Genomic DNA, 22,443 nt, shown 5'->3' with positions numbered 1-22,443 from the left:
AGAGAGAGAGAGAGAGAGAGAGAGAGAGAGAGAGAGGAGATGAATGCAGCAAAGGGGCGTTTGAGAAGGGAGCCGGGAGGTGGAGGAGATGAAAGGAAAGGAGGAGCGAAATGACGTTTAGGGGAAAGAGAGAGGGGGGTGGGGGGCAGCTATGGCCGAAGGAAGGAGTTAATTCGGAGTCAAGCTCCAAATGACAGGAAACGGGAAGAAAAGTTGCAGTTCGAGGAGATCGACAGATTGAGCAAGACGTTTGCACAGAGTAATCTTAAACGTACAGGAGGAAAAGAAAGAAAGCAATTAAAAGTGTAATAAAAAAATAAAAAGACAAGGCAGCCTCTGGGTGGAGGAAGTCGTTGGGACTGGCAGTCAAGCTGTATTACGAGAACACTTTTACACACACTTACTCACACTGATGGGCGGAAATATTATCATTTTGGTGATACCAGGAAGCAGATACACGGAGCCGCCGCTGCAGCAGTGCGTGTGTGCGTGCGTGTGTAAAATGAAGCGGACACAAGAAGCAGAACTCTTTGAAGGATCAGCTGAAGTCCAAAACAAACACAAACCAAAAATGTAAAAACGTTATTTTTACCTTCTGAAAAAGGAAACAATTGGTTCTTCGTTATGTTGATGCAATAACAGTCAACACTGCACTGTCCCCACTTTTTTTAATAGGGCTGCCAATATCTTTTGCTCCCCCCCCCCAAAAAACCTGCACATTTCCAACATGTCATAATGTCAATAAAACACGGCTTTTTAATGTTGGTTTTTCAGGGATGGCTGTGGTGCGGTTAGTGGAGTGGCCGTCTCTCAGTCAGAAGGTTGCAGGTCCTATTGGATGGATTGAGCGTCTTGCATAGCAGCTGCTTCCATTAGTGTGTGAATCGGTGAACGTGATTAACAATGCAAAGCACTTTGGGGTAACGTTTGCCATTCACCATTCGGGATAAAAAGATTACCATGTTGTTTGCTTTAAGCAATCACCATTGACTTGATATATTTGCATTACTTACAATTATAAGTAGTATGAAGTAGATGAAGTTGTAGAAGGAATGGGCATCCATCACATAGTACATGATCTCCACCCAGCCCTCCAGTGTGATCACCTGCAATAAAATAAAAGGGTCGTTAATGTTCGTTAGGCTGGGAACAGAATAAAACAGCCTACATGGCACTGCGATGTCCGGAAGGGGAATAACCCACCCCACCTCATGTCGGCTCTTCCCATCATTGTGAAGCAGAATTCACCAAGCTTTCGATTGTTCACCCACTAATAGGGAACATGAGCTGGGTTTAGACCGTCGTGAGACAGCTGAGTTTTACCCTACTGATGGTGTGTTGTTCCAATAGTAAACCTGCCTACCCATAAATTCAAATGTGAAAATTATCATTTGCAAACTTCTGCAGGGCTACACTCTGGCCTTGTTGGAGACTTTTCTGGTTGCTTGGCAACTGTTTCCAGATGAAAAAGAGTTGCACCCATAACCCTCAGTTAAAAGAGCCAATTGTGGCTGCACAAGTTGTTTATCTGCAGATTAAACAAGTTAATTAGCGAGCTGTTTGCTGAGGTTAACTTTGGAGGAGACACTTCAGCCCCTTCCTGAGCTAAAATGTGACAAGCTCTGCGATATTTCATTTTTAAATCTTCATCAGAGGGTCAATAAATGATCAATTGTGCTGTTATTTAAAACTAATAAATAAATAAATAAATAAAAAAGCATCCATGTAGCGTTGAATTTTAGTAAATACTGTACATAAATCAAAATAATTTGGTATTTATTAAAGCTTGTGAAATGTTATCCACTCTGGAGGCTGCCATTCTTGTTATTCTTCATCTACTCGCGCATGTGCAGAAGGATCATTTACTATGTCCGTGGTGCACACGCACAGTAGCAGTAAAGTTGCATTTTTCCCGTTTCCTTAGAGACAGCAGAGCATTTTTAAAAAGTTCCACCTTGGAAGCCGTTTTTCAAAGAGTTGGGTTTTCTGTCGCCTCGACCATTGTTGTCATGTGACGACACGCCCAAAATGCAACAAAAGGTTTCCGTGTAAATGGGCCTCAAATCAATTTGTTGCTATGCTCACCTGAAAGATAACGATCCAGGCATAGGCAATGTTGTCAAAGTTGATGGCGCCTTTGTGGGGGTTGCTGTGTCCCGTGTGACACTTGGTGTAGTACTTGTTCCAGTTGACACAAAGCCCCGCTATACTGACGCTGCCATTCACCAGAGGCTCGGGGCTCAAACCCAACGACTGACGGTACAGGACGTCGTCCTTGTCCAGGCAGCAGGTCTTGCCTCCCTCGCGGCGGGCCGGAACGTCGGCGCAGGACATGATGCCGTTGTCGACGGGCAGGGAGCAGATGAAGGGCCTCTCGTCGTCCTCGTCAGCCATGTAGTAAGGCCGAGGGAGAGTGATGCCTGTGTTTCTGGAAGAGATGAGGAAGAAGATAGAAATTACAACGCTTTGGTCTCAGAAACTAAATAAATACTTGTGAAATGGCTCAAACGGTTGTGAAAAAGGCTGAGCAAAATTTGTGTGTGGAGACTTTTTAAGTTGATATTTTATGCTCGGGTCTGTGCCTGAGTGGGATTTTCATGGGTGAAAAAAGTTAAGAGAATTGGATTTCAATGAAATGTCCACAATTTTACTTCTGTTTTCAGGTTTTCTGAACTGGCTTGAAATGTGAACATGGTTGACTGACTGTCTGTGCTCAGGCGGCGATGGACTGTGTCCTGGTTGCACCTTGACTTGACCAAGAGCACTGATACAACTTAACTCTTGTCGGCCTCCTTTGCGGTATCACTGGCTCCGAGCACTGTTGTTGTGTAAATGGACACCTTAAATGCAGCAAAACCTTTTGGTTTTCACGTGAAACCACCTAAAACACAGTACACCGTGTATTACTGAACACATTTTATGCTGCAGAGCTGAATTATGAAACATTTCCAACTGATCATTAAACAAAAAGATTAAAATAGTCCCAAAAAAGCCACTTCCTCTGGATTTGACAGTCCCACATGGAATAGTAATGTTTCAGTGAGCACAGGAATTAAAAAAAAAGAAAAAAAAAAGCACACGGCTGTTTGTCCTTCACGGCCTTTTAAACCCCTGAGTGGTGAGAGATGATATTTGTAATGATAAAATTGAGAGAAATAACCCAAGATCTATAGAGTGGGAGCGAGAGTGGAGCTAACTGATATTCGATGGAGATATTTTAACGTTGATTCTCAAAGATGACAGACTGACTATTGTGTGTACTCCGCTAATGTGTATCTGTGGCTGACCATTATCTGTGGTTTGTTGTGATGTGCACAACATGGTTTGGTAATATCCTACACATTTACCTGCACTCTGATAAAACATTTTTACCAGCAAGAAGATATGTGACCTGAGAGAGAGAGAGAGAGAGAGAGAGAGAGAGAGAGAGAGAGAGAGAGAGAGAACTGTTCGACTGGCTCTGAAAATAATTGATTTTCACATTTTTAATGTGAATGTTTTTCTTTGTATCTCTTTTTTTTTTTTTTTTACTTGTTTACACAGCAGAAAACAGAAAAATACAGGTTTTCAAGTCGGCAGAAAAATCTTAGTGCAAACAGAAATTGCTCACTTTCCTATTCACGTGCTAAAGAAGCTTGCAGCCTTTTTTGTGAGCACCGCAGCACAAAAAAAATATTAAATTGCAACCTTTTCATAAGAAACTGGGATGTTGAGTGCAATATATATAGTTTTTTTTTCACCCAAAATATATTTTATTTCAAAACTTCCCAGCAATGCGTTGCTACAGTAACACACATTCTACACATTACAAGATGTACCAACGGCTCAATTCGTAGAGTGGGTATACTTCCAATCCCGAGGATTCTGTTTCAATCCAGCAACACGATCGATCGATATAGCATATTTAGTTAGGTAAAAAGAAGATGAAAAACATAAGGAGGGCGCTTGTCCGCAGGCTCCAACCATAGCCTTTTACGTTGGTAGAAAGAAAACCTTTGATTGGCATGAGCTGCCACTGTTCACATACTAAGATGGTAAACCTTTCAGATAAAGGTGTGGACTTGCTCGTTCATCTCAAGATGCAACTTGTTTGTTGTCGATGATGTGCACTTAGTGTAGAACTTGATATGCACTCAGACTATTCTCAGTGGACTGAACTCTTATCAAGTCTTATCAAGTGCAGTGCTTGTGTCGACCTCTCCCTTTACTTCATGGCAGAATAAAGAAAAACCCAAAGAAAAAAGAGGGAGTCACATCATTACAAATATACTTTGAATATAACTGGGATGAAGACTACATGCAGAGAATAAGTGGGACGTTGGTATGAGCTCATCTGGATGCGTTCTATGCAAACAGCAGTGAAAATATTGTCCTAGTAGTGTGCTGTATTTTGCTAACTCACAAAAAAAGTTGAAAGCTGTGTCTTGTCATGACTCTTGCAATCGTTAATACTGCTACTTCATTTGTGACTATGCAGTAGTAGATAAAACACATGTTCGATTTGGGCAGTGTTCAAAAGAAACTTTCAGTAATATATCCTTCAGTGAGTAGGTTGGCTGTGTCCGTGCTGCAGAAGCACACAAAGGCACAGACCAAATACTGCTTATGACTTCACACTAACAGAAATGGTTCCATTCTGGCCTGATCAGTCAAGTGAGTCAAAAATGGAAAGTTAAGTTTCTGTTGTCCCAACGAGAAAACAGCTCAAGAGAAATCTGCTTTTTCCATGAAAGCAATGCTCGTTTAAAGGCCCAACTGAATTCATGGCAAATAAATTCCAATGTGAGCACCACAAAAGAAGAATGGTGTCACTTTATGTCACCGCAATCCATGGACACACTGACTGGTACCATTTGGAGTGTGGACATGAGATTTTCCCCAGTTGTGTCCTTGAGGAACACACTTCACCTCATGAGCTCCTTGAGGGGAAGCAAGTAGTATCGCCTCTCAAGTGTTTGGACTGAATCATGATGTGTTGGCTGAATGGCGGACAACCCTGTCATTTGTCGTGGAGTACCTGGTGCACAGACTTAGGAAGAAAACTGCAGGCCATGCAGGTCAATGGATAAACATTATGCAGGTTCAAAGACCAAGGAATAAAGAGAATTGTGTCTGGAAAAAAAAATAAAACACTTCTGTTTGTGCTCGTGGAGGCACAAGCCTTTAGGGACCAGAGTGATTAAAACAGGATCAATGTGACACAACAAATGATTGGAAAAGCCAACTCATTGGAGTGTTTGTAAAAATACTACCAACCTTTTCTGATCCAGGAAACGGTTGTTTGCATTCCAGAGAGAGCGCAACTTGAGTGGAACCTCATTTAATCCTCGGTGGCCTCCTTTGCCCATCGGTTAGCAAACCGTAAGTAATTTTAGGTCTTATTTACACGACAACATTTCAAGTAAAAGTGCATTTTGTATTTTAATTTGAGAAGAGTTTTGCATTTACATGCCCACATTTTGAAAATGATGTCTGTTTACTCAGAAATGGCTGATGTAGTTTTCATGTAGGGCCACTAGTGGGTGCTGTTGTTTGAATTTGTAATGAAACCACACACGTGTATAGAGAACAATATTCTCGAAACATTCATATAGATAGACGGTGAAGTTGGCTTGCTATTACGGTGACTCAACTATAAAACATGAGCGTTTTCTGAAACAAAAACGATGCATTTTCACTTGAAACGTCATATAAAGAGGGTCTGAAAGTGGTATAAAAACATATATCATACTGAGAAATTAAAACCAACACAGTGGTGTTGCTAAAGGAAGAGAGCGTCGACCAGCAAGGAATGAAGGTGTCGAAGAAAACTGTAAAGACGAAGAGACTTCAGAAGGAGGGAGCGATAAAAAGGCATCAGCAAAAGTACAGCGACTGGTCTCGTCATTATACTGGAAGAGAAAAGGTTGAGGCTAAAGACTTAGAAGCTCTGAGCGGTTTAGTCAGAGTGAGCTGCTATTTAAAGGGCAGACCGGAAAGAGGGAAATACAGATGAAGACAGATGCCGGTGAGCAATTACATCTGACCTGATATTTGAGACGGCTCAACAAACGCAGCGTTGTGCCACCCTGTCTCTCACCGAGACGTCTTCCATTGACTGTCTCCTGGTGTTGTGCCAAAAGGAAGCGATGTGGACCCGCTGAAATGATTTGAAGCTGTTAAATGTCAGGTTTCACGCTCAGGTTAAGGACATTTTTGACCAGGCCACTGTTTTCCCACCCTTTTTTTTCATTATGTCAACAGATACAGGTCAAATGTGTTAAGAGGAAGTTATCTGAGTAGGTGTTACCAGAAATGAATGAGCTGGTATCAGACTTTTAATCCAAGTGGCTCAAATACAATGAAATAGAAGAGAATAGAAAAGGAATACTTTAATAATCAAAGGGGTAAATTCCTATATATCAAAGAAACAAAGAGTTCTTTTGACTACAACATGCATTTTTACCACGATGATACATTTTGTGTTTGGATTCACAAGTTTCCAGGATTTTGTGGTTTCGAAAATAACTCTGTCTAAGAACTGGTTTTAATTAATTTCATACAATAAGTGTATTTTTGTGTCTCTACGGTGCACCGGAGTACAGCAAATTCTAAGTACACGAATTCAAGCAGGTGCACACTGAACTTATGGGGATAAATGTTCTTGGTATTTTACCACTAGTATGTAATGGAGAAATTATCAAGTGTCCACAGCTTTTCCTGGGATACGATGAGGAGAAAAGTGTGTAACTCCTCACTGGAATAAATTGACTCGCATGTGTTTGTTTTAACAGAAAGAGCAGCCACAGATCAGCTCAGATTAAAGTGTGCTTCAAGAGGCATGATGGTCATTTGTTAACTCTCAGGTACATTTACTGGCTAAAGTAACAAAATCTACACTGAGCATGAAGACCAAATCAATGTGGAAAACAAAAACACACCAACAATATAGGATGTATTGTTTTGATATTATTTCCCAGATCAAAATAACAACCTTTAAACATACTTTTGAACAGTTTTCCATTTTTATGAAACTATTCTTCTCTATTGTATGTACACAATTAGTGAGATGACATGACATGACATGACAAGACATGACATGACATGACCTGCTCAAAATTGGTATATTTCTAGAAATACTGTTTGAAATAAAGCTATGAAAAAAATACCAATTAATCTAACATTAGTGGAGTTTCAAATTTAATGAAAAGAAAAAGCAACCAAACCTAAAAAAATAAAAAATAAAAATACTTTTGCAATTCTTGATCGCTCAATCATGTGCACAACTTTGTATTTTTGTAACATTGCTGTGACTCATCGGCTGAGCTGTCAGCATTGTGTGAGTCAGTCTGAACTCTGATTCATTCAGAAAGTTCATCTGAAGCTACATCAAGTCGACATAAGGCAAACGTTGGCCAGCAAGGGAATAATGCAGCAGCTTCTCTTAGGTTTGAATTGTTATTTTTCACAGTCACAAACACCTGTTATTTAGAAAAGAAGAAAAGATTATGGCCACAAATACGACTGTAGATGCAGAACAGTATAAAGTGTTTCATGTTACTGCTGGAGGACTGAGGCCCCGTTTACGTGGTAGTGTTTTCAAGTGAAAATGGAAAACTCTCATTGCATTTTGGGTGTCATGACAGTGCTCAGAGCCACTGAAAACACAACTTTTTTAAAACGCTCAGACTCTGTCTCAATGGAGATGGGGCTGAAAAAGGCACTTTTTTGCAAAACAGCTGCCAGTCTGGAGATTTTTGAAAAAAAAAGGTTCCAACTCTGTTTCCACAAAAACGGGAAAGATGCAAATTTTAGAAAATGCTTCAACTCCGTGGGCATGGAGAAAAACACTACTTTTGAAAATATGCCACACTGGAGGTCGCCGTTGTTGTTATTGTCGACTATTTACTACGGCCGTGCTGCAAATGTGAAGTGGCAGCTTTTCAGAAAAGAAGCATTTCGGGGAGATGAGATATTTTCAAAAGATTCCACCTTTGGGGCTGTGTTTAAAAAAGTTGCATTTTCAGTGGCCCAGTGGTTGTGCTGTAAACGGAAACACAAAACACCATGAAAGTTTTCCATTTTCACTTGAAAATGTTGTTTAAATGGGGCATACAACTAAACAATTGTAGCATATAGGGGGAAACACCCCGTTTTAACATTCACTGTTGCATTGCAATCCACTATTGAAACTGCATTCCAAATGTCCGTATTACCAGAATTCAGGGACTTATCCTGAAGAAATACCTTACACAACCCTCACCGTTGACAACATAATTTCCCCTTTTCAGCCCAACAGATAATTTCACCTGTCACGCCATGCCGTTGTTCTCTTCCTCTCCTGAGTGCTGAAGTCTCGTCCTACTGTTTCAGGAGCTGCACAGCTTGCAAAGTTTAATCAGCCAAATAAAAACTCCCGTTTAACTCCTGAGGGATTGTTTCACAGGTCCTTCTTACTTGAGGGTGTAATTACATGACAAGTACCACAGTACCACCAGCAGTTTCTTTCCTGGCCGAGAGAAAGTACCAGGCTCCCTGTGCCAAAGCAGCCAGGAGGAACATTTTCTGGCTTTAATCCTAAAATTAATAGATTCTTGAATTTGTACTGTGTTGTACTGCCATCTAAAAGTTGGTTTTGGTGTATTATGCTTCTTAACCTGCTGTCAGGCGACAATACTTGATTTTGTGACTCATGGCGCTTACTGTTGAGATTCCATACTGCTTTGTACAGCTTCTTCACACCAATAAATACATGCTGAATGTTAGGCTGGGTAAGTTGCATCCTGAAGACAATGAAGAAGCCTCCCACTCACTGCCTGGCTTATTGTTGAGAGGTAATCGTCACGATATTTCACTCTGCCCAACACTCTGGCTATGTGGGCAAAATTATAACATATACATTCCCTTATTTGAGCCATTCAATCACCTAAAGCCGGGACAAATGAGACCCATCTGGACTGATAAACAAATGTTGACACATTCATTTTTAGTCTATGTGATCTCAAATCAGTCTGGAAATGGGAAAAACATTTATCAAAAATAGTGCTGTGAGATAAAGACATCATGAATGTGACAGTGACATCAGTCATATCAAATCATATATGGGTGATCTATGAAATACCTTAGAGCAGGGGTGCCTAACCCTGGTCCTCCAGGGCCCCTGTCCTGCATGTTTTAGCTCTCTCCCATGATGTCATCACCAAGGTTGTGAAAAAGCCCAATAACAAGCTCCTCTTTGCAATCAGGTGTGTCGCAGGACAGGAGCCCTCGAGGACCAGGGTTGGACACCCCTGCCTTAGAGGGTTATAACCAAATACTGTATATGGATATTTCATCCGTATCCGACATCTTTTTAATTCATGGAAATCAAAGTTTGTACTAGACAAGTTAACTCAAAACAATCCATGCATGCCTATAAAAAAGACGGCATGATGAATATAAATATATGACAGATATATAACATATGTCATTTATCGCTAAATCAACATACTCTGGCTCAAACTGTATAAACTTTGGTAGATATTTTCTACGAACTATCGAGGTGACTGAACTTTTTTCATACAATCAAATGAAAATAAGATTATTACATTAGATTGTCTGAAAGTGTCTCATCAGCCCCTTTGGGAGTCAGACATTCGAAATGCTCGCCTTCATTTTCATACCAAGCTATGATCTCCACCCTGAGGTATTGGAACTTTTCTTTTATTAATCTGGCAGAGCAGAAATGGGCAAATACATGGGAATTCATGGAAATTGGCTGCTACTGGATAATATCCCTAATGTTGGTAAATCACACTCTGGTGATCACAAGTTTGGTATTGTTGTGTTTGGTAGCTCTACCAATAAAACAAACATTTCAGTTTATCAGAGTTGAAACACACACACACACATATATACATATATATACACGTGTGTGTGTGTGTGTGTGTGTGTGTGTGTGTGTGTGTGTGTGTGTGTGTGTGTGTGTGTGTGTGTGTGTGTGTGTGTGTGTGTGTGTGTGTGTGTGTGTGTGTGTGTACACACATATATATATATATATATATATATACAAGACAAACAAATAAGACTATTTGTACAAGCTTGAAGTTCATACTACTAAGTGCAAAGATTTCCACACCTCCAGAGACATTTAAAAATCTGTAATGGTACAACTGATTTGGACTGGATGTGTCAGGTGGGGACAGTCTCATTTATTCATCTGACATTTCTCTTTCCTGACATCTAAAGAGCTCTGCAAGATGAGAGGCTACGAATGCCTTTGAGCCTTGTAAGGTTCATAAAAAGGTTATCAAATGAAAAGACGTTACTCCGAGAGTGACATTGAATTCAAACTGCCAATGATTTCCTCAAATGTGACGGAGGTAGAAATGTCCGTCTAATAGCAGGGAAGTGTGATGCCTTTAAATACCTTGTAGGTACAGAACAGTCGGTATACCCAATCAGAAGGAGGCCGCATCATTTTGACCTGCATCAGGGTTTACACAATGATAAAAGCTTTGAAAAGAAAAAAAAAATAAATCTTGATATTTAAATAATATTAAAATGTTTTTTTTTTTTTTTTTTTAATCATCTTTCAATAAAAATGCCAGTGTTTATAGTTGGGATGCACTAATACTAGAATTAGGCCGAATACTAAACCGAGTACTGGTGCTTTTTAAAGATCCCCGATACCACCTGGAAGGCACAGGCGATATCCGCGATTTGGAGATTCTTTCTTTTTTAATGAGAATGAAAAATGTAAGACATTCTGTAAACTATGATCTGCCAAATTATCAAGAGGAGGCAAAATCTAGTTTGTACAATACCAGCAACTTAATCAGCAGAGACATTTGGACCAGCAGCGTTAGCCGGTGTTTCTGAATAACTGGTTTCCGTGTTAACTGGTGACAGACTTCCTGTAGTGTCCGTCGTTGCTGCTAGCAAGAACATATGTTAAAGTAAGATTTACAAAGGGTGTGACACTTAAACGGCGTTCGCCAGAACAGCTATGGATGTTTTAACATCTGCTGTTTGTGGCAGCAAAAAGGCACGCTAAAGGGAGTTGGTCACAGGTTAACACGGACACCAGTTAATCCGAAACATCTCACTCACAAGTTGAACTGCTCAGCACGTAACATCGAGCTGTACTACATGCTACATACTTAAGCGTTTCGAAGCTCAAAAACCAGTGATGCTCTATGCTACACAATTAAAATATGACTGATGCACTGGAGCAAGTTGGAGCGTGTGTGTACTAGACTGTATGTATGATGGACGTGAGTGTAATGTCGACGCAACAACTGTGTGGAGGTGGTTTTCAGCGAATTGTTATCTCTGTGCATATGTGTGTGATTTTATTAAAAAATGTCATAAAAAATTTTCAATATGCTGCCATGTACACGCAAACATTCTGTGAAACGAAAATGCAATAATGGGGCGTGTTCACAGGAAACAATGTCGTGTAAACGGCCGGCAATGCTGTGCTATGCACTGTCTTGTTCCAGGAGCATATTACGCATGGTTAAACATGGTGAGGGAAAATACTGCCAAACACATCCAAAGCTGGAGCATGTGGTGGGTTTTGTGGTATTTTTTAAGTGCCTCGTAAAAAAAAGAGGTTTGATTAGCTTTGAGCAAAAAAATACCCTGTAAAAGCCGAAAAGATTTAAGACGAAAAATATATCGGTGTAAGATACACCTAATGAGCAGCAGTAAGCTCTAAGTGGAACACTGATCGTACGCACATAAACAAAGTTTTGTAGTTATGGAGAGATGTGTGCCGGCGCCAGTTTGGTGTGGCGTTTTGTCCAGAGAAGCGAAAATGTGTGTGAACTGCAATGTGTGTAGAAGTGACTCCTCTTCTAATCCCACAGTTGGCAGTTTGATGCCACATCTCACCCTAAACATTTATCATGTGCTGCCTTTGCGCTACGATTGGACATGCATACACCCATCTATCTGAACTCTGCATTCACTATGTCTGTATTTCTGTCCGTCTCCTGGAAAAAATGTGGAAAACAAGATCACAGGAAGTGAACGCCAGAAGTGACAGACGTTTTTGAAGAGCGTCCACAATGCTTCCCCCAACTGTGCCTAACTAACTAAATATCAATGTGCTGCTGTTGCCTTCATAGCTGTCATTGACTTTCTTCTCTAAAAAAAGGACTCTACTCATTCCCTTGGTACTTGCTCCATATTTTAAGTTACATTTTAATTTAGGCAAACAATATTAAGTGATTGAGAGCTTTCTGGCGTCAGAACAGTTTTAGCATGGCTTCCGTACACGACCGGGGTGGGACCGCTCAAAGAGACAGAGGAAAGACAGAGGAGAAGGGTGGGCGGACATCAGACATTACCCTTGTTGTACTGTATGTACTATTTACAGTTATCACACAGATCCAAATACTTTCCAACCGTTTGTTCGACTAAACAAACTTGACCAGCACTTTCTAGATATTAACATAAATTAATTATCAAGCAGGTACATAAATTAGCAAAAGGGTAACAACAAATACAGGATTACATGATTTTGACAGTTGAACAGATGATAGCAGAACACAAGCACCAGCAGCACATCTTGTACCTGGATCTAAATTTCTGTGGATCATCTGTGATCACCGCCACTAGTATTTTTGTCCTCTCACTGACCAGATGTGCGGAACTGCAAACATGAGATGGGAGAACAAAAAAAAAAAAAAAAAAAAGTGACTTTCCACTGGCTTACCCTGTCTTCCACTGGCTTACCCTTCACCATTGGTTCACACACATGCACATCGTCATCATCATCATCATCATCGGTCGGTCCCTTGTTGTGTGCGTGACAGAGCCAACATCCAGTGACAGCACATATTACAGCCTCGCTCATTACCAGATTGGACACGGGCTGTGTGTCTCTGTGTTCCGAGGTGATTATGTTCGCCAGCAGACAGTGTCAGACAGACAGCAGTCATTTCACACCTGAAGAGACGTTGGACTCCTGACAGCGGAGACGCTCGCTGGGGGGGGGTGTACATTTCTTTTATAACTCTTGCTCTTGTTCCTGGAAACTGTTTCACGGGCGTCACACACTCCGGTAGAAATTCATATGTATAACTATACATTTGTGTGTGTGTTTTCCCAATGTTGGATGCTATTGCAGAAATGATCTCAGGGGTGATTCAGGGGGCACCCTGTGATTACATCCCCTCTGCATCTCATCCCTGAATTGGTTACTATAGAAATGGGCTACCCCAAAGCCTCTGATCAGATCATTATTTTCTGTCTCTCTCTCCTTGGGCTCAGCAGTGCAAACTGCCAAGCGGCCCACTCCTCCGCGCAGCCAAACGGGCCTAATCAAATGCTTGGCTGCGGACCCGGTCTCCGCGGGCTCTCGCTCACCACCGACCGGATCCCAGTTATTGTCTGAGGTCTGTGTTTTCACAGTGGTATTAGCTGTTCTCTTAATCATAGACATATTTGGGAACAAACAACACCTGCTCGGCTTCGAGCTCCCAAATCTGACTCGATACGTCCTTCTGTGGTGAACGGGCCAAATGGCGACGGTTGAGATGATTCGTGACTGGTTTTAAATTAATGAGCGGTTCTTCAAAGTTGTTGCATTCACATATGTCACTTTATTTCACCTTGAACTTGCTACCACAGTTTTTTGAAATATAGTTCGATCAACAGAGATAGACTTTACTTGGTACATGGTATAGAGTAGTTTCAAAGATCTCATTCATGAGCCACAATATACAGCCAATTCGTCACATATTGCTTCATGCTGTAACATGACTATCTCATGCAATAATGTACCAGTTATAATATAAGTAAAGTTTTACTGATGTAGACCTTGGAATTATTAACTTTCAGTGAGCTTGTCAATTAACACTCATATTGTAAATTAAACCAATTGCAGAGTCGTTTTCTCTCAATGATGCTTGTGACACAAAGATTTTGTGAACATGGTTATGATTTCTCTAAACCCCTCTTTACCAGAGGGAATAATCCTGAACGGGGCCCATTTACACGTCTTAAGTGAAATTGAATTGTTTTTGCGTTTTCAGCAACATATTGAAAATGATGTTGGTTTACATGGAAATGACAGAAATGCTGAAAACTATGTAGTTAGCATATAGGGCCACTAGTTGGTGCTGGTGATTGTTTTTGTAATGAAGCCACACACACACACACATGCGTGCAGAGGACATTAATCTATAAACATCATAAAAGGCGAGTACATGACATTCGTATAGACAGACGACACATTTGAATTAATATTACACTGAATCTCAAAGAGCTGTAGTTCCCAAAGGAAACCAATGTAGGAACAAAGAGAACATGGGAACTCCTCACTGAGAAGCTTCAGCCTGGATTAATTACCTGTTTCCTGTGAAATGATTATTAGGTGCGTTTATGCATAACGACAAGTCAGGAAAGGCAGCACAAATCTCAATTTGTGACCGTGGATCACAATTTTGACCTGAATTATATGATTCATGGCAGAGGCATCGCGTGCCGTCACGGACAGGCGCGACCTGTTATCATGCGTTACAAGTAATAGCACGAAGCGGTGGCGGATCATCACGAGTCGTTACGCACGTTCACCAAATATTGTTCTGCGGGGTTGCGCGCTGCTGTGCCATTGCACATGATCGCTTTCCATCACCAATCTGTCAGGAATGTGGCGAATCGGGAAGATTTGGTAAATCCAATGGTGGATTTTGCCATGAGCGATGTGGGCAGCCACCCAGGGCGCAATCTGTGAAGGAGTGCACTGCACACGAGAAGAATAGAGAGTCACCCCATCTCAAATGCATGGAGGCGCAGGTGGTCGCCCTGGGCGTCAAACAAACCAGGTCCATGACTAGCTATATATATATGGCTCCACACACCCGAGTTGATCTACCATCAGCTGCTGAACAGGTCACATCGCTCAAGATCGCTCCACATTCAGAGAAATGCCATAGAGTTGATCAGAGAGGAGGATGCTGCAGCGGAGCGAATGCTGTCACGCTCTATTACGCAACACCACGCATCACAACTAATCGACACGCTCAGTTGCAAACTTCACGAACACAGGTGATTCTTGATATTCTTGGAGGATTTTTTTGGCAGCCAAAAACATGTTCCATGAATATCAGGAATGTCATGCACCGATATGCCCATTCAAGAACAATATTCAAATGCATTACGTCACATGATCAACGTCAGGAATGAGCCAGGAATGATGGGAAAATAATATTCATAACTCATTGAGTCTTTGAGTGAACACACCTATACATGGCACAAACACGTCACCGTCAGTCAAACAGACGAGTCATTAAGCTTTGTGGAACTTTACAAAATCAGCGAACACTCAAACTTTAATCCCTTTAAGATCAGTAGTTTAGTAAAGAAACTGACATGTATTAGAGGTATGTTCCATATACGAAGCATAAACAATGTAACCCGATCCCCCCTAAACGTCACAGTATATTTTAGCCATCACGTGATCTTGCAGGAGAACAGCGAAGGTGCCTTAGGAGACGAGAACCGATCAGGGAAAAATAAATAAACAGCTGCCTAAGATCACCACCAGTATTTTCTGGGTAGATGTGAAAGGGTTGCTGACATCTGAGTGACAGCTGGTGTTTCTGTTACTGCTCACAAACATACATGCCTGGTGCACAGAACCACAAACGGGAGCAGAGAGCGTTTGCACCTTACTGATTCTGAAGCTACATGACAGAAGTGTAATTGAATTTCTGGCGCCTTCTGACAAAAATACACAATCCAAAGCTATTCTGATGCAGAACATTACTTCGTGAAAAAGGCCAGGACGTACGTTGGATTCAGTCGTCAAACTGTAAAGGTTACAGACAACAGGGAGCAATAACGTGCAGTAGTTTCCTGAAAGCAAAACTTTTGCCAAAAGACACTTTCCATCAGTGTGTGTATCTTACTTAAAATAGTGTGCAACTTTTTATACTTTTATATGTATGTTTCGTGCTTATCCCACAATGGAATTGCTATGCCTTACTAGGAGTAGTGGAAAAATCACAAATCTGAATCTCAGACTAGAGCCAAGAAATCAGTTGTGCAGCAGTGTAAGACACGCACTAAATTCACAAAGTTGCATTAATGTTAAATGTTAAATGTTTAACATAAGTCATGAGTCAGAAAAATGCAGCAAATGGAGGTCATGGGTTTTGCACATTTGACTGTAATTTGAACCAGGAGGCATTATTAAGAATGTAATGATGGTATTTTTAATAATGGATAAAAGGAAGCAAAATGAGTTGCCCAAAAAACTTGGAGTAAAAGGTCTGGGTCTGACACTGATAATCTAGTGGGATGATTCTCCCAAAGGGCCAAATGAAAACATAGCACTACTATTGACGGCCGGAACTTAAGTTGACATGAGTTTTGCTGAATAGGTTCCGTAGATTTTTATTAACACAAAAGGTAGTGTTGCTTTGCGTCACTTTTTCTCAGTGTTTCATTAACCATCTTTTTTGTCGTATAAAGTCCCAGCTCTGCTAACTACGGTGCAAGACCCAACCAATTATGCAATAATGGCCAACGGGGTGGAAAATAGGACAATTTTAGATATATTAAAGCCAATAATAATAGTCCTTTTTTTAAATCTGATTGAGAATTTCTCAGTGACACCCTGAGAACCGGCCAAGCAGAGCAGAAGGGTCACACATGGCGCCACCTGGGCCTTATGCACTGGTCTGAGCGTATCTCACACATATTGGATGTGGCTGTTACACTGCTAATGGGAGGGGACCAGCCTGCATCCTAATCCAATAACCTTAACTCGCCCCTGCCAATGTGGAGGACTTCTGGTTCAACTTTGAGCATTGAGTCATTGTTTCCAACTTTGTCACTATAATTAATGAGTATTTACAGAGCTCTTGACTTTATGAGCTCCTCACAAGGATGAATGACTTGTTGCTGCTCTTCTAGAGAAGCAACGGGTGCGAGGATGAATCATTCATCCATTCAGAAAGACAGTTGCCGAGCAGCAGTTTCTCCCCAAGTGATGCGAGAGAAAGAAATTGTCACCTAACTCCCGAATAACTTTCAAGACTGAGCTAATCAAAAAAGCTCATTCTGGCGGGTATCCATTGCAATTACATGCACATAATCAATTATACAGATTGGGTGATGACTTTCAGGACAGCCAAGTGACATTTTCCTCATTGACGAGTTGGCAGCATTTCAGAAAATTCATTCTGGGCACTAGCGTCCATAAACTTCTTTTAATCATGGACCAACATTTGTGAGTTTCAGTGAAGGCGTGGTTGGAAAGAAAACAAACAGCACAAAATAAATAGCAGAAAAAACAATGGTGAGTGGATTTCACTTGTACTTTCCCACTGAGTTAACAGCCTCCAAAGTGCTTTACAATGTAAATCACATTCATTCATTCATTCACCCAGCAATGTAAGCAGTTGCCATGCAATGTGCTCGAGTGTCAAATGTATTTAGTGTCCAGACACTAAATCAAAAACTGCTCCCCAATGCATGTCTTGCTAAAGAACACTTTAACATGTGGACAGGGGTAAATGGGGAATCGACAACGTTTCGATTGGGAGACGAACTACTCCAGTACAAACCAAGACACAACTACTCTAAGGGAGACACCATCCAAATAAAAGCTCTGTGAAAACCACAAAACCAAGAATCCAACAATCATTTTTCTTGTCATAATCGTGTTCTCCTCAGGAATGGACAGCAGTATATTCCCATAAAGCCTGAGGGTCCTTTTTGACCTGCTGCGGAAGGTCAACTTGAGGAGAAACAATATAACAAGGTACAACGAGTTGACACATCTGGAAAGTCATGGTGTGAAGAGGATGTTTGGCAGCTGTGACTTCTCCATCTGTGTCTGCACAGGGAGTGATTTGAAGCAGCATGGCGCCCAGCGCACATACTGTAGGGACCGAGAAAAATAGGAACTTGACAGAAACTTGTAGAAACTCAAAACTCCTGGGGTAATTTTAGGTCTAAGATACAAGAAAAACGCAGTTAAAGTCAGCTGGAATTCACTTCAGGTGCACAGCTCACTGTCACTGCAGTCTCCTCTGCAACAGGAGCGGTGTGCTTTTATTCTGTTCCTCCTTAAAAAAAAAAGTCTTTGTTTTTACGTTCTTGTTCAAGAAATGTTTCTTTTGTTACACTGCAATGTTATGAAAATGTGGAAAAACAATGTAGTGTCCACGTTAGGCCACTGGTGGGGGCTGTTGGTTGTTTTTCTAATGAATCCACACACATGCATGCATGCAGCGAACAATACGCCATAGACCCTAACAATGGCAAGTACACAGACAATCATAAGGACAGACGACAAAGTGAGGTTGCCACTCAGGACGCCGCCATTGTTGTAGCCCATCTCCATACGCGTGTATGAAAGAACTATTTATGACAGCCATGGTTTCACCAAAGTTCAGTCTTCCCTCATTTACACAAGGTTGAGCACCGTTGTCGAGTAAACAGGCACCCAAAATGCTCCGAAAGTTTTCCATTTTCACTTGAAAACATTGTCGTGTAAATGGGACCGAAGACAATAACAACATAGGCTTACTACCATCTGACAAAATATTGCAGGAGTTTATGGATTCCAAACCAAACAATTTTCTTTATCCTCCTTTTTATGCATTTCTGACTCACCATTCTTCTTTTCTTTTCACTCCATCATTATGTGCCTTGTGAAACACTGTGATCGCTGTCTGAATGGTGTTATATAAATTAACTTGCCTTGTTTCCTAATCTTTTTTGGCTTTACCTTTTCCTCTGGTCTCTGCAATTTCTGTTGTGTATCTAGTCAAAATCCAAATCACCTTTGTTAGACAAGTATGACAAATTAATGAATCTGACTGAAAATATACTAAATACCCCCCCCAAAAATATATAAAAAGAAAAAAAATCAATAAGCCTGTTGACAAAAAAACTGTTGTCTTGTGACTAATACTGTAGCGTGAAAACAACACACCTTGTTATTTGTAATCCGGATAATATTTCTCTATGATCACACGGTGCATCACCTCACAGATGTAGCCGACACATTTCGTGGTCTGACTCCTTGTATTTTATGTGCCAAAGCCAGCTTTAGAAACCACACAACTGCTGGAATCTCTGTCACGCCTCTAAAATAATGTTTCCCGTTTTGACACAGTTTGTCAGAGGTTTTTAATTAAGCGGCAGATTTGAATCTGCGATAATGATATTTGCTTTGTGCAAATTTGGGATTGCGATCAGACTCATTATATCAGGTCTCGAGATAAAGAGCGAACCTTTAGTCTTTCTCTCTCCCTCTCTCTCTCTCTCTCTCTCTCTCTCTCTCTCTCTCTCTCTCTCTCTCTCTCTCTCTCTCTCTCTCCCTCTCGCTCCATGCAAATATCAGTGAATTGAGTAGATGGTGTAATTAATCTTTTGGAGTCACACAGAAGGGGGGGCAGGTAATAAAAGGAAAGGTGACGGATCGCTTCACTCTCACAAACTCTGCACTTACTTAAAGGCACTTGCATGAAGGTTAACAAAGGATGTAGATGTGACACAAACTCTGACAAACGTGGGCTGCATTTACACTGTGAGTCTTGGTGGCATTATAAGATTTGCTGCCTGAATAAAAACGTTTTGACTGTGTGGTTACATATATATTATCAAGTGGTCCATATCTGACTCTTGCGATTACACTTGCCCACACCGTCAGAAAGATCGCACATTCGTACTTGTAGTGCTTACAAACTTCAGGTTACTTCTCAACAAAGCACGAACTGCAAAGCCAAAACATGGATGAACATGTTTGATGCTCATGTCGCAGTGCCAGAGAAATTTGTCAAACATCGCTAGAATTTTTAGGCAGAAAATGAGTAAAAGGGCAGAATTGGATGGTATGCATAAGCTGCAAATATTTCCTCCAGAAGTCATGTGACCTCCTCAAATTTTCCTCCTGTTGGATAGCCTCCATAAAACGTCTTCACTCTGTGACAAAAGATGGATGGTCTTGATGATATTAGAGAGGCAATGTTAAGCAACCTGACCAGCCTGGTTACACGGCGGTTGCATTGGCATATACCCAATCCATATCTGATATATTTTAACATACAAATGTGGACAATAGCTGATCTCCAAATTTCTCAATGCATGTGTCTATTTCCTGCTTACATTGTCCAAAATCATATCCAATTTGTGCCACATAAGAACAAAAAATTGGGAAATGAGTCAGATTACACTGACTCGGTTGAGGCCTAACACCCTTGGAGTTGCATCGTCTCACACCTGGTGTTTTTGGGGTGGGGGGTTTCCAACACAAGCTGACACAGTGCCGGCGGTGACTCACAGCGTGAAGTTTTCCGTCGGGTAGCAGCGGTTCCTCAGAAGCCCCGCCCACAGCTGCACCCCGATGATGCCGAAGATGAAGAAGACAAAGAAGCAGAGGAGGAGGACATTCCCCAGCATGGGCAGAGTGTCCAGCAGCAGGTTGACCAGGATACGCATACCTGCAGAGAAACAAGGAGAAACAACTGAGTGAAAACTTCTGCCTGTTACCACAGTGGGTAAATAAATCGCTTTATTGGATTCATTCTGGGAACCTTCAGTCATTTATTACTTTTGGTTAACAGAAAATGGAACGTGTGTTTTACAAACCTTTTGTCAAAGTACTTGAATCCATTTTGACTGTTTTTGTATCTTGATGTAGACCAGGTCAGAGTGCTTCATAATGTTGTTGTGATTCATTTCTTTTATATATGTATTTATATTACATATGGTCAACTTTTGTTGCCTTTGGGGGATCGGTTAACACGACAGCAGTGGTCTGGGCCACTGGAAATAAAAGTTTTTGAAAAGGCTCTCACTCTGTCTCTGAGAAAACGAGGGGCAAATGCAACTTTTCAGAAACGCAAGCACAGTCACCTGAGCTAACATCAAGGCCCTGTTTTTACGATAACGGTTTCAAAAGAAAATGAAAACCAACAGCACCCACGAGTGGCCTACATTAAAACAACATTGTTTTCAGCGTATCTGCTCTTTAGGTGTAAACACACATCATTTTCAAAACGTTGTTGCATTGTGTTTTTCACTCGTAAGCCTGGAGCCTGGAAATATTATTAGTGTTATACAGCAAACAATCACAAACGGCAGAAGTTGTGGAAAATTATTCAGTACTATCTACTGATTGATTCACTAAAATCTGAAAAACAAATAAATTGTGTTGCTGATGTGATATACTGCAATTGATTAATTACAAAGCCTTAAATATTTGTTAGAATTTTGACACTATTAGTTGGAATCAAATTCATTCACAAATTTGAAAATACTTCAATGTTTAAAATGTAGTGTTGTTTGCGCGCATATGTGTTTGGTCATGAGCGCCAACTCCTGGCCTGGCATGCTCCCTACATCATTTTCAGCATTTTGGCAGTTTCCGTGGAAACAGACATCTTTTTCAAAATCTTGCAGAGTAAACGCAAAAATGTGTGAGAGAGAGAGAGGGAGAGAGAGAGAGGCTGGGTTGGTTTTATGCAATGATTTTTGTGGGATTTGAACTGTTCTTTGTAATTCTTAAACAAAACACACACATAAATAAAAGGAATTGAATAAAAAAACATTGAATAACTGTGGTCTAGAAAGTCAAGGAAAACAAACTTTCCCACAAAACAGGCCCGTTAGATTTTCTTCTTATTGTTTTCTTGTGCATAATGAGAGGAATTCCATCCACATCCATATAATTTGTGCACAAATACGATCTCTGTGTATCTTCACACGCATGCTGTCTCACTCCTACTACTCTTTTCCTGATGCAGAAGCTGAACGCATCACACTGTCTTCTCCATATAAGCTGCCACATTACCATAATTAGCAGATCAATCACTAATCTCCACACTAATCGTGATCACACGGCCCATTACGTCAGCTCTGAACTCCATCGGGAATCTAAGCCAGGGGTTAAATTTCTATCTGTAAAACAGACGAGGATTGATGCGGCGTTTTGCTGACTAATCAGTTCGAATTGGGCAGGCGTTCCAGGGACTTTCTTCAGGGGTTTCTCGCTCAAACGTTTCATTTCCAAGCCGCTGAGGGCGAAGGAGCCAGACTGATAGATGGTCAGGAATCAACAAACATCAATACTATGACATTTCCGTCAAAAGGTACAGCTGAATTAGAGGTTTTTTTTAATTCTTATTCCTGTTTGAAGATTAACGAATTGACTGGATTGATGGGTGTGCAATCCATAAATCCACCATCAAAAGGACTTTTTTAGTTTTTGTGTAGAAATGTTTGAGCTCTCCTTTCTTTTTTCGTCCTTTCCAGTCGACAACTCCAACATGAGATCTTCGTTGAACCGCACGTTTGGCTAAGTTTCCATGTTTGGTGTTAATAATTGATGATTTGTTGGTACTGAATACTTAAAAACTCTGCCTTCAGAGGAAGTCAGAGATTATTTTCATTTCAAAGAAGTGTTTTCTTTTGGACACATTTCTGCTAATAACCTTGTTTGCGGCTTTCTAATCA

General features: G+C 40.9%; 1 protein-coding gene across 1 annotated transcript in view; it reads right to left on the bottom strand.

The window, feature by feature from the left end:
- LOC308110400 (voltage-dependent T-type calcium channel subunit alpha-1I-like) overlaps positions 1-22,443 on the bottom strand; it is a gene marked incomplete at its 3' end in the record, with an annotated part of 220,532 nt that overhangs the window by 115,241 nt on the left and 82,848 nt on the right. Inside the window, exons 5-7 of the mRNA XM_080464661.1 lie at positions 20,270-20,429; positions 2,086-2,428; positions 1,014-1,106 (exon numbers count right to left, since the gene is read on the bottom strand). Of these exons, the coding sequence (XP_080320787.1) occupies positions 1,014-1,106; positions 2,086-2,428; positions 20,270-20,429 (596 nt within the window). The remainder of the gene's footprint in view (positions 1-1,013; positions 1,107-2,085; positions 2,429-20,269; positions 20,430-22,443) is intronic.

Source organism: Lipophrys pholis, assembly GCF_963383615.2.
Source record: "Lipophrys pholis genome assembly, chromosome: 5".
Lineage (NCBI taxonomy): Eukaryota > Metazoa > Chordata > Actinopteri > Blenniiformes > Blenniidae > Lipophrys > Lipophrys pholis.
This window is presented reverse-complemented; position numbering and strand designations above follow the sequence as displayed.